At 63.3% G+C, this 16,902-nt stretch overlaps 1 protein-coding gene across 7 annotated transcripts in view; it reads left to right on the top strand.

Annotated features, from left to right (window-relative positions):
* Positions 1-16,902, top strand: part of CBFA2T3 (CBFA2/RUNX1 partner transcriptional co-repressor 3) — a 72,467-nt gene that overhangs the window by 36,957 nt on the left and 18,608 nt on the right. For 4 of the 7 annotated variants that reach the window (XM_072946809.1, XM_072946807.1, XM_072946812.1 and 1 more), the window contains exon 2: positions 16,658-16,804. The exons of 1 other annotated variant lie outside the window; for it this stretch is intronic. In XM_072946809.1, coding sequence (XP_072802910.1) covers positions 16,658-16,804 — 147 coding nt within the window. Of the gene's footprint in view, positions 1-4,885; positions 4,905-11,584; positions 11,707-16,657; positions 16,805-16,902 lie in introns of those variants that run through there. 2 more of the 7 variants (XM_072946808.1, XM_072946813.1) reach the window with 2 other exon arrangements.

The raw sequence follows: 16,902 nt of genomic DNA, 5'->3' as shown, positions 1-16,902 counted from the left end.
ACCTGGAGGGGAGCCGGCCTCCCAGGCCTCCCTGTAAGTGACGGTAGTAACACCTCGTCAACAAGCGTCCCTGGGTCACTCCAAGACGTGTCCTGGGTGCCTCCTGCCTGCTCTGGGCTGGGCTCCAGCGAAGCAGGCAGAAGAGGGCCCTGAAAGGACAGATCAGGACGAAGGCAGTGGAGGAGGAGCAGCCTGCGAGGGGCGGGTGAGGGGTGCGCGTCTGACTGAGCCTGTTTCCCAGCAGGGCCGTTTTGGGGACTCTGATCCCCTCCCCCAGCCCCAGGCCGGCCTTCCTGGACAAGACCCAGGCCTCCATCCCTCTGGCTGCCTCCCTCCCCCAGCAAAATATGGCCAGGACATGAGCAGGGGGTGCCTTAAGGCCCCCTCCTTCCTCTCCAGGGACAATGGTGTGCTAAAGGTGGTGGGTGCAGGAGGGGGCTCCAGCCCCCATCGTGTGAGCCGAGAGCCCCGGGCCCGCACCATCCGGGGGCCCCCAGGAGGACGTGCCCACTCAGCAGCCCCAGATCAGGGAATCCCGGCTGGCACCGCGCCACCACCTCCCTGCCACCCTCATCCACCAGGAGCCAGACACATTCCGGATCCTTGCCAAGTTGGGGGGAGGGCTCCCATTCCTCCCAGCCATCCTTTCTGCTGCCTGCGTGTAATTAACAGAGTAATTAAAAACAGGATGAGTTAATTGGGATTCATTTATGTGGCAGATGTTTTTAATTGAGGCAGGAAACAATTTACCTGTTTACGTAAACAATGGCAAAGGCAGGCTTGTAAAACACATTTTTAAAAATATTTTCCTCCCCCTGCCTAGAAAGGAGAATTGCAATTACTCGGTCTGCCCTGCGCCTCCGTGTGGGAGCAGGCAGGCCCCGCCCGGGGGGTTCACGCCAAGAGGAAACATCTGCACAAAAGGTTTGCTTCCAGAGGCCTCTGTTTCCCTTCAATCCAGAGAAAGGAGGTGTTGTTCTCAGGTTGTGGGGACACTGCTCACGGTGACGCCTCCTCGGATGAATCTTCCTGTCCCCTTAGTGTCACCCCAGGGCCTACTGGGGTTCTGGCCTCCGGACTGGGTGGGCCAGACTAGGGGAAGACCCCCTCCAGCAGGGTGGGGTGGGCAGGGCCTGGAAGGGGTAGGGGACCCCGTCCTGCCAAGCTTGGTGTCCCTTTGGGTGGACACCTTTCCACGTGCATTGCACGGCCACCTTGCTCGTGGTGGCCTGACCAGCCCTGTCCTCTCAGGGTCCCACCGTGTGGCCATCTGGGGTCTGGGACAGAACAGCAGGGCACCCCTCTTGGAGAGCTCAGAGGAGTGCCTTCGAGAAAGCACGTGCTCAGGGGGTCCCCTTTTGTCAATCGGCACTGCTTTAGCGCTTGCTCTGTGCCTGGCTGCTGCCACGTCCTTCTTACTCCTGAGTCTCCTGGTCACTGTCTGGGGCCAGGGGAGCTGATTGTCCCCATTGCGCAGGTGAGCAGACCGAGGCTGAGGACCGAGCACAGCCTCCCGGGCTTGCTGAGAGGCAGAGACTTGTGGGTCACGGGGCAGGCTGACGAGCAGGCACCGTGTCTGCCTCTTCCTGGAGAGTAGACGGCACGGGGCTATAATTACACGGAGTGTCAGGAAGGATCCGAGAGGTTACTTCGAGTCGGGGCTGGGAGGGGTGCAGCGGGGGTTTCCTGTGTGACGACGACAGCCTTATCCGGGGGCCCTGCCAGACCGACCATGGGGCACCTTGCTGACTCTGAGCAGGAAAATAGCAGGGTTCTCGGCCCAGTGTGCGCCGTGGCGCCGGTGACACTCGGCCCAGCGTGCGCAGCTAATGTACGAAGCTCTCTGCCCTGGCAACTGGGGCTCTGGTGCCCTGGGGGTCTGGGCCCCGCCTGCAGTGGGGGGTCTGGGCTGTGCCTTTTGGGTGACATGCACTGGAATTTGTGGAACATTTTGACAGTTCCTGGGGCAAGGAGACGGACCGCCCTGGAATCCACCAGGGAGACGGGCCCTGGGAACACAGCGCCCAGAGGCCTGAGCCCAGGATGCAGGAGAGGCTGGGGCCTGGTCCCCACCCTTCCGGAAGTGGTGCAAGGCCACACTGCCTCCAGGCCTCTCCGGCGCTGCTGGGGTTAAATCATAAAATCAGCCACAGCCCTGGACATCCACGGAGGTAAGCGGAGGCCAGAGCTGTGGGGCCAGCGGCACCTGTGGTGTCCTGGGAGCTCACGGCCTGCACCGGTCCTGTGTGACCTCAGGTGCTGGCCTGGGCCTCTCTGAGCATCCGGCAAGTGATGGCGTCCCCCCTGCTGTGAGCTTTGACCACAAGAGTAACACAGCTGGGAAGCCCCCAGGGGGCCTGCCCTCCTGCCGGTACCAAGTTCTCTGTGAGAGGAAGCGTGAGCTTTCCCGGCGGCGCCCAGCCTCCTCCATGAAGGCAGAAGCAGGTGGACCACCCTGTGAAGCAGGGGCGGGAGGACCAGGGCTGAGGGCTGCTGCCCCCGCAGTGGTGGGGTCTCTGGACCTGGCTTCGTCTCTGGGTGTGCGGGTCAGGGAGGGTCCTGGTCAGTGCCTTCCATGTCCGAGAACTGAGAGGGCGCAGAAGGGGTTGGCTGTGCCTCTGGGGGAGGGCGTGAGACAGACCACAGGCCTCCCCCTCTGCGTCCTAATCCACAGGGTCTCCCTCACTGGGCATCAGGGCAGTGCCCCATCCGGCTGCAACTCAGCTGGATCAGCTGGGGGTTCATCCTTACGGAACCGGGGAGTGAAATGTGGAGGCAAGCCCACCCCCCAGAGCAAAGCCAGCCCAGACCACCTCGTCCGTCCCTGCCTCTCCCGGTGGTGCTCCAGCTGGCCCACATCACCACCGGGGGTCCCTCAGGCCCCGTGGGCAGAGTCCTGGGGGCCACACCCCTCATGTGCCTTGGTCTCATGTCTTGTGAGCGGGTCCTCACAGGCTATACGGTCATAGGGTGGCCACAGGGTGGCCGCGCCGTGGCTGGGAGTTGGCGAGAGACCACTGGGCACTTTGGAGAGACGCCCCGATGGGACGCACAGGGCAAACCGCCGGTCCCTAATTACTACGAGGCGTTCGTATGAGCAGCGTCATGGGTTAAGTTCTGGCAGCATTCCTCTGCAGAGCTCAAGGTGACACGCAGTTGATTTGCGCTTTTTTTCAAACAATGAAAATGCTTTGGGAATCAGTTGGATCTTGGATGGCGCCTTGTTGCCGGTGGAGGAAAACCCTAACTGCTTGGCCTGGGTTTCCAGCCCCGCCAGCCTCGCGCCCAGCCCCACCTTCCCAGGCGGAACTTGGTGTTTGCTGGTTCCCGGAGCTCCAGCTGCCGTTGCGTCGCTGGGGACAGCCGTCTGGCCTCAGGTGTGCAAATCGTGCCACCTTCAGGATCCAGGTGCAGCTTCATGAAGCTCTTAGAAGCACCCCGACCCTCGGCCACCAGCACAGGTGTGCCTGTGGCTGGTGCGGGCCTCCCCACTTTGCTGAACCACGAGCGCCGTCCCTCAGAGGGCAGGCACTGCTAACACCCACGGCCAGATGAGTTCCCGGCATTTCATCAATTCCTTTTTTAAAATAAGCAATCTGGAATAACGTATCTGTTTATTTGCTAAGAGACACTTTGTAATTGTGTATCTGTTGCAGTTACTGTCACATTAATTCAGAGTTGGGGTAGGTGGGTCACCTGCTGGTAAGGTGGCAGGCAGTTTAGTAATAAATCAGGAGGTGGTTTAAAAGCTGGGCTGGTTGGGGAGGGTGCAGAGAGATGGGGGTCTTGCTGCCCTCCCCCCGGACAGTTCCTGTTTCCTTCTAGAGATACTGTGTACATACCAGATCATCTTTTTAAGTACTTTTCAGTATTCTGGGGTGTTCTGCAGCGTTTCCCCCCCAGTGGGAGTTGCACACAGGCACTGCACACGCCCCCTCCCAGTGCTGTCGCAGCCCCTCGGGGGGACACACCTTCTGTTCAGACCCTCAGCTCCAGGAGGCCCAGGAGAGGGGTTCCCAGCCCCGTCATGTCCTAGCCAGGTGTGTGTGAGCAAAGCAGCTTGGCTTAGCAGGCGCTGGCCTGACCCTCACCACATCACTCGCATGTACCTGAGGAAACCAAGGTTCAGAGAGGGAGGTCTGGTCAAGGCCACCCAAATGATGAGACCATGGCTGGACGAGGGCCTGCCTGACCCTAAAACTGGGCTTTTCCCACTACTGTGCGACCTTGTGTAGTGGCCTGTGTGTCATCGCCCCCACCACTTGTGGGCTCCAGGAGGGAGCTCCATCAAGTTTAGGTCACAGCACCACCCAGCTGCTCATCCACCCACCCATCCACCCACTCACCATCCATCCACCCACCATGCGTCCACCCATCCCCCATCCATCCACCCACCATCCATCCATCCGTCCATCCCCCATCCATCCACCCATCCATCCGTGGACCTCCCACTCACCCCCTCATCTCTTTCTGTCTAAGTACCCACACCACCTCATGCCTGCCCAGGCCCTACCATATTTATCGTCACAGCCCACTCACATTCTCTGGGTGTGCCAGCCCGCAGCTGAGCCACTTCCCCTTGGTGGCAGGAGTGCACGGGGGGCTGGGAGAGTGCTCTCAGGGTGCCAGGACTGGTGCTAGGAGAGGAGGGTGCCCCTCCCCCAGCCTGCACCCCCCCCCACGGCGGGGCGGCCCAGATGGCGGGGCGCCTCCCCCACAGCCCTCAGGGAGCTGCTCTTGGCGGCGCAGCTCCAGCAGCTGGGAGAGGAATGTGCTTCCTCTGTGCGCCAGCCGCAGGGTGAGCAGGCAGGACATCTGGATCACGTTTGGGGCTGTCAGAGAGCAAGGAGGTTTCATGGAGGTTTCCATTCCAGCCGCTGTGAGCTCTCCACCCTCCCCGCCTTGTAAGTCCGCTCAGTGGGAGGACACAGCAGAGGACGGGGCTCCTAGACCCTCCTGAGAAGGAAGCCTTGCCCCTCCTCCTGTTCGGGGATCTGCCTTGGGCTGGAGCTCTGGGCTCCTGGGCCCAACCAAGACCCTAGATTCTTCCTGAAAACATGCAGGATGAAATGGCTCTGACCTGCTTTCCACCCAGGAACCGAGGTCAGGTTTGCTTCTCACTCCTCTGCACGTATGTTTATTTGCAAGGTAGACTTACATGTGTTTCCACCGTTTTGAGTTTCCTTATCGTTAGATAGTCGTTTGGGGCACCATTCTTGCTAGTAATCCGGTATTCGAAGTACCACGCGCACACAGAATGGTGCATGGCGTGAACATTCACGGAGCGTGCGGCTAACAGACCGCGTTACCTGCCCTGCCCCAGGCCCCATGCCCAGCCCGGTCGCTGCCTGCCGGGGGACCCTGGCCTTCCTGCCAGGCTCTGAGCTTCATGTAGGTGGAGTCACGTGGCACGTCCCCCTTGGGGTCTGGCGTCGTCCCTCGGCCCTGTGTGTGTGACATCCGGGTGCCTGGGGTGGTGTGTGTCCCTTTTCCTTGCTGTGGAGTGTGCCAGCGAGTGGCTCTGCCGCAGCTCGTGTGCCCCTCGCCCTCTTGACGGTGGCTGGCGAGGACGTGTGCCCCTTGCTGCTGAGGCACACGTGTCGGCACTTCTGCGCTGTGGGTGTGGGTGCCTTGGGCTGGCGGGCTGAAAAGCGGTCTCCAAGAAGAGTGTGCCCACGGCATGATTTCAGGCTTATCGGGTCGCACTGGCTGGAGAATGCATTTGCTTTGCCCTCGGTGGGCTGGTCCCCCTTACAGGCAGTGCGGTGGTGAACTTCCTCCCAGGTCCTGGTCTGCCCGATGACGTCCTCAGTCACAGCCCCTCAGGCGCACTTCCCATCCGAGCCCAGACACTCCCCAGGAGGAACGGGGGCGGAGAGGCAGGAGCCCTGATTCAGTGCAACCAGTCACCTGTAAGATCTGATCGGTGGGTCTCTGAGGGCCCTTCCAGCTCCGAAATGTGCATCTAAGTACCAAAGTGTATCCGTCCGTGACTGCCATGTAACAGGCGACCCAAACCTTCGTGACTTTAAACAGCCACCTTTGTTTGGCTCACAGGTCTTCAGGTGGGTCCTCTGGGCGGTTCTGGTCCTAGCTGGAGTTGCTTTTGGGTCCATGGTCGGCCGCTCTGCTGAGTGTAGCCGGCCCCCCACTGGAGCCTCGGCTGGGACGCCTGGGGTAACTGCCCCATGAGTCTCACCCTCCAGCCGCTGGCCCAGCAGGAGAGCAAGTGGAGCTGACCGCCTCTTGTGTCCAGGCGCAGAGTAGGCTGACGCGACTTCCACGGCATCCTCTTGGCCAGAGCAAGTCTCAAGGCCAGCCTGCATCCAGGAGCTGGGAAACTGACTCCGTCTCTGGGTGGGAAGAGCTCCGGTCACCTTGCAGGGCTGTGAGTCTGGGAGGCAGCAGAGTTGAGGGTGTTTTGTGATGCGTCCGCCTCCCAGGTGGAAGGCAGTCTTTTTAATTTTTTTTACATGGCAGTACTTGGGACTGAACCCACGACCTCCTGCGTGCTGAGCACCTGCTCTGCCACCCACCCTGGAAAGCAGACTGAAGCTGCCATAACCGAGCTGTATTGCTGTGGGACAGGCTCAAAACAGCTCTTGGTCCTCAGGCACACCCAGGAGCACATGTGCTCCTCATGTCCACCCAGGGGAGCTGGCTGCTGGGCCCCAGGCAGGGGGTGGGTCCCCACCAGGTCCCCACCCAGGCTCCCTCCTGCCAAGACACCGAGGCCCCCCGTCCGCCACAAATGAGCGGGATCCAGGTGGCACAAGTGCAGGTGGGCCCCACGGTTTCTCCTGGGTCAGTTGGCACTGCTGGGTCGTGGAGCACCATGCTGACGCCAGGTGTCGGGCACTGGCCTAGAGTGGGCAGTGCACAGAGAGACGAGGCCGTGGCATCAGGGAGACGGGCAGTGAACACAGGACCAACACAACGTGATCGCGGGAGCCGACGAGTGCGCCAAAGACAGCACAGTCAGCTGGTGCAGCACGAGTGGTGAGCAGGCAGCCTCGTAGGCGCCTGGGGAGCAGGGCCCACGGCCAGACACGAGTGTCCGCCTGGGGGCCACGGATCCAGATCAGAAGGGGAGGACGGACCCCTCCTGGAGGGGCCCCTGGGCGGGAGGAGCGCTCTGGTCAGAGGGTGTCTGGCCCAGTTTCACAGCATCTCGGTAGCAGGAGGGTCTCCCCGTCAAGGAAACGGATTCATGAGCTGTTGCTGCTGCTGATGGCGGGCAGCCCGGCCACTGCCGCGCCCTCCCTGTGGCTGCGAGGGGTCTTCCCCGGGCAGTGGGACGTTCTGTTGTGGACTGCCCCCTGGACAGAGGGGACCTGCCCACCCCAGGTGGGCTCTAAGCATCCACAGTGTGGAAGCCTGCCTGGGACCAGCAGGGACGTCGGCCAGAGGCCTGCACACGCGTGGGATCTGCCGAGTGGTGGCCGTGTGACCGGCATGCGCCTGTGTGCCTCAGTGTCCCCATCTGTAACCTCATGGCTTTGTCAGGATGAGGGGGTCTCAGCGCCCACACATAGCAGCTCTCAGCAGAAGGGAGCCCGTTTAAAACCAGAGCTGTGCCCCCTGCCCTCAGTGGGGCCTCCCCTGTGCACAGACACGAGGGGCTTTAGAAGGAGCCGCTGGAAGAGCACATGTCTCATCCGTGCATCTCTCCCCCTGACTCTGTTCGGCAGCTCTGTTCTCATCCCATCTTACAGGTGAGAAAACTGAGGCCCCGGGTAGGAAAGCCATTGACATTCCAGCCGAGAGACCAGGACTGGGGGGTGGAGGAAGGCCAGCCAGAACCTTCCCAACACAGGAGCCATTGCGGCCTTTCCGCTCATGGTCCTCGTCTAAGACCACCCCACCTGGGAAGCGGGCGTCACAGGCCCATTTCACTGATGGGTAAACCGAGGCTCAGTCGTGCTAGGATGACTTCCCTGGTTCACGGGTAACCGTCCCAGGGCAGGCTGGGAACCCAGGTCTCCAGGCTCCCGGCCCCGCAGTGTTGCTATGGAGACCTGCCCTTGTTGCCCGCAGGCCGCCCGGGCTCCCTGTGCAGCGGGAAAGGCCACCCTAGGACCAGGGAAGGCCGGGTGGGGGGATTCAACGGTCGGTTGTGGCTGGAGCGGCCGCGGGGGCGGGAGGGCCGCCCAGGCCGAGGGAGGGAGAATACTCGTCCTGGTGTTTTTGTGTGATCACTGATTCATCGGGCGGCGGAGGCCTTGAGTGAAACCAGATGTGGAAAGCGGCCCAAGTTCCAGCGCCTGGGACTCATTAGCCCCCCGCCCCGACAATTGCGGAGCACTGGGGATCAAAGACAAGCTGTCCCCTGACACTGGCCTGCGGGGGGTGGGGAGTGGTCAGCCTCTTGGTCAAACCCGCCCATCGCGAGGCAGGGGTCCACCCTGTCCTGGAAAGGCGGCAGCCCCCCAGGTCCCTCCACCTGGAAGCCCTGTTTATTGGGGGTCACTGGCCCTTCGGAGATGCAGCTGCTTCCTGGGGTGCACACCCAGTCCCACACACACCCACCCGGAGGCTCTGGAAGAGTTCATGCCCTCCTCTCCTGCCCCGGGAACTTGTCCCTCAGTGGGGGAGATCGCCCAGCTTGCTCGAGATCCCCTGGAGTCCGGGAGCTCTAACTGGACCGCAGGATCTAGGAGGGAAGACTCAAAGGGAGGGGGGGGCACTAAGCAGGGCTGTGGAGGCTAGGTGCCCCTGCGTGAGAGCTGTCTGCCCTGCTCCCCGCCCCTCTGTGAACTGGTGCGGGCCTGGCCCACCTTGCCCAGGCCACACACGGTGGCAGTACGCAATGGTCAGTGGCCTCAGAGGAGGTGAATCTGTCACCACAGGCTGCTTGGGGCCAGTGATGGGGCTGGGCTGGCCTGCAGGCACCAAGGCCTCCGATGGAAGGACTTGCCTGCATCTTACGGCTTCCAAGTTCCCGCCTGACGGTGACAGAGCCAGAAGCCTGCCTGACCATGTGAGCAGAACAGCATCCACCGCTCAGCGGACGCCCTGCGCTCAGGAGGGCTGCTCCGTGGACAAGGGGCCTTCCTCCCACCTCCGTGAGATGTCACTGCTCGGGGGGCGGTGCCCTGTGCTCAGCCGCGCTGCGTTGGCATACTCCAACACGCTGAGGGCCTCCACAGCGTCCACGTCAGACACACCGTTCGTCTTCTGGCCAGTCTTGCGCACGAGGGCTGCCCTGAAGCAGTGCGACATCACCGTGTACCGCCCAGCCTGGTTCCCCCCAAGCACACCGGCTGTCTGTCTCCTCCATGAGTTTGGTGTCGGGCTTATGGGGGGCTTGGGGCTATTTGTAATTAGAAGGGGGCTTTGGGGTTCATAGAGCTGTTGTAATAGGAGGTCTGAGCACAGAGGAAGGGAGGGGAAGAGGTGGGAGGAAGGAAAGCAGGAAATCCTGGCCGGGACACAGTGGCGTGGGAGTCAGGACTCTGCAGCCCACAGCCGGCAGAGCCGGGGTCTTGGATGGCTCCCCTGGCCTCCGACCCCTGGACTTCCTCATCTTCTCAGTGGACAGTGATGCCCAGCTGGACTACGGCTTTGCCACGCAGAGGAGAAGTCCAGGAAGGTGGCAGTGCTCGGGGCCATCGGGGCCTTGGAGGACATGGGGATGAGACCGTGCTGGCAGCATGGGTGACGTGGGTGAGACTGCACAGAGCCCCGAATGCCACACCTGGAGTTTGGACCTGCAAGGAAAGGAAGTGGGGCACCACAGTGGACTCTGGATCCTAGGGGCACCTCCCTCACCGTGACTGGGCCTCGGTGTCCCCATCTGTAAAGTGGGGTGATAGCAGCATCTTCCTGGAGCGCTGGTGTGGGACAAAGGTGGACTCGGGACCTGCTCAGGACCCTGGGTGACCAGCCTGGGCCTGGACGGAGGGGCTGCTTCCCTCAGGCAGATCAGCCCCTGTGTGGGCAGACGTCTTCCTCCAGAAGAGTCTAGCCTGAGTGGGGTGGGGGCGCCGGGGGACAGGCAACTGTGCACCCTCGCTCGGGGCACACCAGCCAGCCGCTGCCCTGCCCCAGGCCTCCCCAAGGACGCCTGGCCCAGGGAGGTTCCCCTCCAGTCCCTGGCCGACTGCACTGGGCTGACCGGCATGGGGTCAGGACTCGCCTCCGCTGAAAGGGAGCTTGTGGGGTGGGGGAGCTGTCACCGCCCTGCTGCCAATGAACCGTGATCTCCCATCCTCTTGGCCATGGTCCCACACATGTCTGCAGAGCTCCTGCTATGTGCCTGGCACTGTTCTGGGCACTCAGTTTCCTAAGAAAGAGTTGCATTTGGGCGAAGATGTGGTGGAGAGTGTGGGAGGTGAGGGTAGAGAGAGGCGGGCGGGTTGCAGGGGACCCTGTGGGCGTGCTCAGGATGTGGGCCGAGGGCACAGGAGACACCTGGTAACGTGGTACCGGCCTTAGGAAATACGTCTTGGGGGCTGGTTTGCCCTCTGGCTCTGAGAAAATCCAGCATATGGTCCACCTTGGCAGGGAGGCCCAGTGCAGGAGCTGGGACTCAGAGACAGGGCCCACGGCGCCCTCTCCTTACCCCGGTGACAGGCTTGGAGGCTGAGGCTGGGGCGGTGTGCCCAGGGCCCACCTGTCCCCAGGGAGGGACTGAGGCACGGGGCTTTTCCTCGGGGTGAGGGCCCCCCACCGAGCCTCCCGTGGGCCTCAGGAACCCCTGCCTGCCTGCGGGTCAGCACAGGAACAGGGTCTGGGGCGCAGTGTCCGCCCCGGGACAGCCAGGCCCTGGGAGCAGCGCCTGGCTGGGCTCCATGGGGGCGCATCCCGAGACCACTTAGCGAGAATGGCGCCAGGGGCCCTGTGCCTGGATTTCCTGCCTCCCAGGCTTGTACCCAAGACCCGGATGACATGCTCAGGGCCAGGCCTGGCTCACAGTCAGGACTCTCATTGGAGCTTGGTTACCTGTCGGTGCCGGCCCACCTTCCCACTTCCCACTCCTGCCGCTTTGTGCGGGTCGAATGAGGTGATGCAGAAATTAGACCACAGAAGCGCACAGCCGGGGACTGCTGGTTCCTCGGCAGCTGGGATGGATGGGGCCATGAGCTTGCTGGTGCTAATGGCCCTTCCCACCAGAGGGTTCTAGAGCCCAGGGCTGGGAGCACTGGGCTGTGGCCAGTTCTCAGCCAGCCAGGGCGGGCTGGGAACACAGGCGGACAGGGACAGTGATGGATGGGGTGGCTTGTTCCAGCACATTCCGTGTTCTTTCCCACTGGCTCCACCCGGCCCTGGAGAGCTGCTTCCTCTGTCGATGGATTAGTGACAGTTAGCTGGGAACTGGATACGCTGTCTGGGAAAGACGCAGGGTCTCCCATGGGCCCTGGGGAGCGCCAGGGTCTGGGAATGTTCTGGAGGGCTGGGAGTGTGGGGCAGTGGGCGGGGCTGCGACAGCGGCTGGGAAGGAAGTCCGGCCTGGATCTGCCTCCGAGGGTTGTGGGAGGGTCTTGAGTTGCCCACTGGGCCCCTGGCCTCCCATCTGCCTGCCTCTGAGCCAGGACCACGGTGAGGGGCCCGGCACCCCGGAGCTGTCCCCTGCCTGCCACCAGCAGGGGCACTGCTGTTCTGGCCGTGGCAGTGTGCGGGGCTCCAGGAGAGCTGAGGGGACTCCAGTCGGCGGCAGGCCCAGGAGAGCCTCACCAGCTTCCGCGTCGCGTCCACTCGTGCCAGGTCGGAGCCTCACTTCTCCAGGGCAGGCCCCGCACTTGCTGTCTGGGGAGGACCAGGGTGCCCACGGCAGTCAGGGTCCCTTGCTGCCAGCGAGGCTGGGAGAGGCGCAGGGGTGCTGTGAGGGGCCCCGTTTCTTCCTGCCGGGAGCTCCCAGATCTGGAATCAGCTGGTGGAGTTGTGAAGACAGTCCTCTCGCTCGCCTGCGTCACCCACTGACTCAGAGCAGCGGCCCCGCCCCAACCATACATCCCAGGCAGTCACCCCTCCGTGTTCTGGTCGGTCCACATAGTGTCCCCTGTTGGCTTCAGAACTTTCTAATCGCCCAGGTGCTTTCAGGGCCCAGGGGCTTGAGGCAGCAACGGAGAGGCCCCAGGCTCAGGCCCTGCTGCCCGTCAGGCTCTTGGGCCCTGAGCAAGCCTCTCGCCCTCCCTGAGCCTCAGCATCGTCGTCTACGAAAGGGGCGCAAGAGCAGGACCTGCATCCTAGAGCTGTTGCTCAGGTGCAGGGAGTCCTCAAGCAAGAACACGGAGCTCCTAGTGAAAGTCGGTCCTCGGGGTCCTGAGCGGTGGGCGGGCTGCTCCGTGTGGGGCACGTGCTACGCCCTCATGGGGACAGTTGGTATTGTCTTATGTTAATCTCACGAGAAAAAGTTAACTGAAAACTTAAGATGCCCATCCAGCTGCCTGGGCCCCGCAATAGTCCTGCCGAATCCTAAAGGGGGGGCTTATGCAGGGGGACCTCGACTTCGGGTGGAAGGCCTTGTGGGGCTGAGGGCCCCAAGTGACCCGAGAATCAGGAGTGGGGGAAACAGTCCCCGGGCGGGTGCGACGGGACTGGTCGAGCTCAGGGCCCAGTGGACGGGGTCAGGGCCTCTCCCAGGTAGCCTGACACCACAGGGGGCCTAAAAGCACTTTCCGGGGAGGGCACAGGGTCCAGCACGGTGCTGTGTGGACGAGCAGGGCCCGGCACCCCGGGACGGAGGACACCTGGGAGTGGATGCTGAGCTGGTGGGGGGCGAGAATGGGGGGAGGGGAAGAGCTTCCTTTGCGGGGCTGGGTGGAGTCTAGACCTTACCAGGACGCCGGGCCAGCTGAGCTGACCCACGCTGACACCCTCAGCAGCCTTGGCTCCCAGCACTCAGCCCCTCCCCAGGCCCCCACCCCCAGCCAGCTCCTGCCCACACTGGCTGATGGGCACAGGGTCCTGCCTGGACAGCCCTATGCTGGCTGCCAGCCAGGCACTGGGGTCATGCAGGAGCTGTCAGGGGTCCGAGCCTCGCGGTGGGAGCGGCCCTTGGCTGGTGCAGGGCCTTGGGAGGGGTTGGGGAGGACGCCCACGGCCAGTTAGAGCAAGGCTGCCCGTCTGGCAGCTTCTCAGCTGTCTGCCCTCGGGCCTTGCAGGCCGGCAGGGCGACGCGCACAGCCTGGAGGAGCGGGGGTGGGTAGGGGGTTGAGGCGTAGGGGGCAGGGGCTGGGGGGCAGGAATCGATAATGATAATTAACAGCTGCCACCGTGGACGGCATGCGGGCGCAGGGGCTGGGCTTCCACTAAGAACCTTCTCCTTGGACCCAGGCTGTCCCCCGGGAGGCGGGCGACAGGTGTACCTGCTTTAGAGAGGAGGGATCTGGCTCAGAGGCAGCCGCGCATCCAGGAGGGAGGGACTCCAGCTCTCTCTGAGCCTGTGCCCTCGCTTGGCCGGCCCCGAGGAGGGCAGCTGTGGTGCATCCACAGCCTCCAGCAGCCCCCATCCTAGAGCCGGAACAGCCAGAGCCCCCGTCTTGCACCTCCAGCCCCTGAGCAGGGAGACCTCGAGAAGTACTCTCAGCTCCCTCCTCCGGGAGGGCTGCCGGTGGGTCCTCATTTTCGTGTCCTGCTCTTGTGTCCGACACACAGAGGTGCCGGCGCAGCCAGAGACCCCGTGTCAGGTAGGCCGAGGAGTGAGGTCATCCCAGGCGGGTCATGTTCCAGGGGAGCTAAGTAGTGGGGCAAGAGACCCCCATGTCAGGGCCCCTTTCCCAAGGATGTGAGGTTGGAGCTGAACCCCTGAGAGGGAAGGAGGAGGGGTCCGGGGTGCCCGGGCTCGGAGCCTGGCACTCTGGGTATAGGGGGAGGGGCCTGGGCCAGGTAGGAGCTGATGAAGCCCCCGGTGCAGTGGAAGCTGCTGGAGGGTGTCAGGCAGGTGGGATGATGTCCTTGGCTGCTGGGCAGAGCCTTCAGTGGCTCCCTACTGCCCGCACAGTGAGCCTGCCCTCCCAGCCTGGCCCGCCCACCTCCTTGATTCCCCTGCACAACTAGAAGCCCTGCACAATTTCCCTCCAGCCTTTGAACTCTCTGTTCCTTGACCACAGTGCTGTTCCTCACCATCTCCACACCAGCTGTGCTCTTTCCCAAGGGCTTCCGTCACTGTCTGCTTTCTGGGGTGGGGTCTGTGCCAAGGGTGGCCTCAGGAGTGGGGTCCTGACATGAATTGCTCCATAAACCTTTCCCGAATCTCAGAGTGCTTGCTGACGCCTATTACACAGGCGTAAAAGCTCAGAGAGGTGAGGTGACTTGCTCTAGGTCACACAGTCAGGAGGCAACAGAGCCAGACTGAAAACAAGATTCCAGAAAGACTCGTGAGGTCTCGTGTATCTGCAGTCCTACTGTGCGCAACACTGGGACCCGGGACCCAGGGCGAGGGGTGGGGCCTGGTAGAGCAGCAGGGTGCTTCCCGCACCCTCAGCCTCCATTCACCTGGGTTTGAATCCCAGAACTGTTGCCTCTTCTGCAGGGAGAGTTCAAGTGAATGACAACCAGGCCTTGAAGCCCTGCAGGCCCTCTAGGCCCTGTGGGGATGCACCCAAGCTTGCTGTGCGCCCTTGGGTGATTACTGCACCTCTCTGTGCCTGTGGAATGGGGCTGGCAGCAGCGCCCTCCCCCGAGGTTGCACAGGAGTGACACGAGCGATGCCCGTCTGCCGTCCGCCTAGCGTGCCTGCGCGTGCGTCTCCTCCGTCCTCCACGGGGCGTGGCGGGGGCGGAGACTCTGCGCAGGGCCTGCTCCCCACCCCTCCCTGGGTGGTGCCGTCCTCATTAAAGGAGCACCGTGAGGGGCGCCAGCGCGGCGGCCCTCGCGGGCTCCCTCCTTGCCCTCAGCCGGGTTTCTCTCCATCTGTTTTTCTGGTTAGTCCCTTCCCTGATGCTCTTGGGAAGTCAGAACAGGCCCCGTGTCCCCAGCGTCCCAGCCTGGCATGCTGAGCGCCTCCCAGGCCTGCCCCAGGGCGGCCTGGTCAGATGAAGGACTGACCTGGCCGGGGCTGTGCCCCAGAGGGTGGCCCGGGACCCACGGTACTGGCCACGTTTGCCTTCTTTGGTTGTCACTGGGGACTGGCCGCTGGCCCTGCCGCCGGGCATGGTGTTGACGGGCCCCACAGCTGCGGCGCATATGTGCCCGGCCGTCAGCCTCCTGACAGGCGGGCGGGGGGGCAGGGCGCCCAGCCGGAGGGAGGCCAGCGGCTGCAGCTGAGTGGACAGCAGGTGCTGCTCGGCCGGGTGGCTCCTGATCACCGGCTGCTTCCCCCTCCGTGGGGTGCAGTGGGGAGTGGGATTCTCCACTCGCACCCTCGGGGCCCTGGCGTGCGGGGGCGCTGTCAGGGCCACCGCCCAGAGCTGCTGGGTGACGGATGTCTCCTCTCTGTAAAGGAGGAGGTGGGGTGATGAGGAGAGGTTTGCAGGGTCTGGGGCATGGATAACGGGAACGCCGTGTGTTTGAGTTGTTACATCCACAGAGGCTGGCTTCCCCCGACGCACGTCTCCACGTCTGCACAGATCACAGGGGACCCCTGGGGGGAAGGATGGGGCGAAACAGAGTGACAGGAACTCCAATCCTAGTGACGGCTGACAGGTGCCGAGCCCCAGCCCCGTCACCCCTGCCCCTGGGGAGACCCCATCGGGGTTCGCAGGACATGTTCAGGGCAGTGGCTGCGGCAGCGTGGCTGCTTGTCACAGGCGGGAACGCCCACCAAGAGCCCAGCCACTGCTGCCAGGTCTTGGTGGCGGCCCCGGGCGCTGGCTGACCCTGAGTTAGGACAGCGGGGCTCACCCCGTCCACCTGCAAAGAATCCGGGGCAGCCGCAGCCTCAGGGCGCGTGTGGCCCATCGGATTCACCCTGAGGCCTTCTCTCTGGGGTCTGTTTTGGGGGCCCAGGGACTCAGGGCCCTGCCAAGCCGTGGTCTCCTCTTGTCATTCCCACAGAGGGTCTCTCCACACGCCCAACCCTTAGCAGAGCCTCAGACCAGGTGGGAATCTTGACGCAGTACCTGAGGCCGGACCCGCTGGTCTGCGGACCACACTTTGGGCAGTCAGGCCGTCCTAGGCAACACAGAAATCGACTGTGTGTTTGGTCTGTTGGACCCAGGAGTCACCTGGGCCAGGAGATGCTGAAAATACAGACTCCTGCCGCCCCCAAAGGGTCTGCTTCCCAGTCTCTCCTGGGAAGACCCCCAGATGAGCCTTTTAGCATCTGGGGGCTCACAGGGCCTACGGTTTCTCCGAGTAGGTACCCCTGATGAAACAGAAATGCAGGGTGTCGGGCCGACCCCAGACCTGCTGAATCAGAACTAGGGGCCGGGAGGCTGCATCTGTCTGCGCACACCCTCCAGGGGAGGCCGCGGCAGCGTGGGAGCCACTGCCGCCCAACTCCCTGGTCTGCAGGAGGGGGGGGCCCAAGCTGCCCCAGTGCCACCTCCACAGTGAGGCCCCCAGGCCTGTTCCGACCCCCAGAGTTCTTGAAGCTGCACCCTCCAGCCCTCCTGAAATGGCTGACCCAAGCTCGCCCTCTGTGGGCAGACCCAGGAGCCACCTGGGCCCCCGGAGCCGGGAGCCAGGTGGGGCTGGCAGCGGGCTGCATGCCCCTGGGCCTGCCTTACTGCGCTTTCTCTCTCCCCTCCCCGCACCGGGGTTGCACCCACAGCGGACAGGAAGGAGAAGGCCGCAGGGATGCCTGACTCCCCAGCCGAGGTGAAGCCGCAGGCCCGGGCCACGCCCCCCAGCATGCCGCCCCCGTCGCCCGCCACATCCCAGGGGGCCACGCGACACCCCTCCCTCACACCCCACACAAGTGAGTAGCCCCAGGGCTGGGCGAGAGGGGCAGGGGGAGGGGCACTTCTGGGGTCCCTGGGGCGGTTCGAGGTCCGAACCTCGTTGTGATGGTGAACG

Source organism: Vicugna pacos, chromosome 21 (assembly GCF_048564905.1).
Source record: "Vicugna pacos chromosome 21, VicPac4, whole genome shotgun sequence".
NCBI lineage: Eukaryota > Metazoa > Chordata > Mammalia > Artiodactyla > Camelidae > Vicugna > Vicugna pacos.
This window is presented reverse-complemented; position numbering and strand designations above follow the sequence as displayed.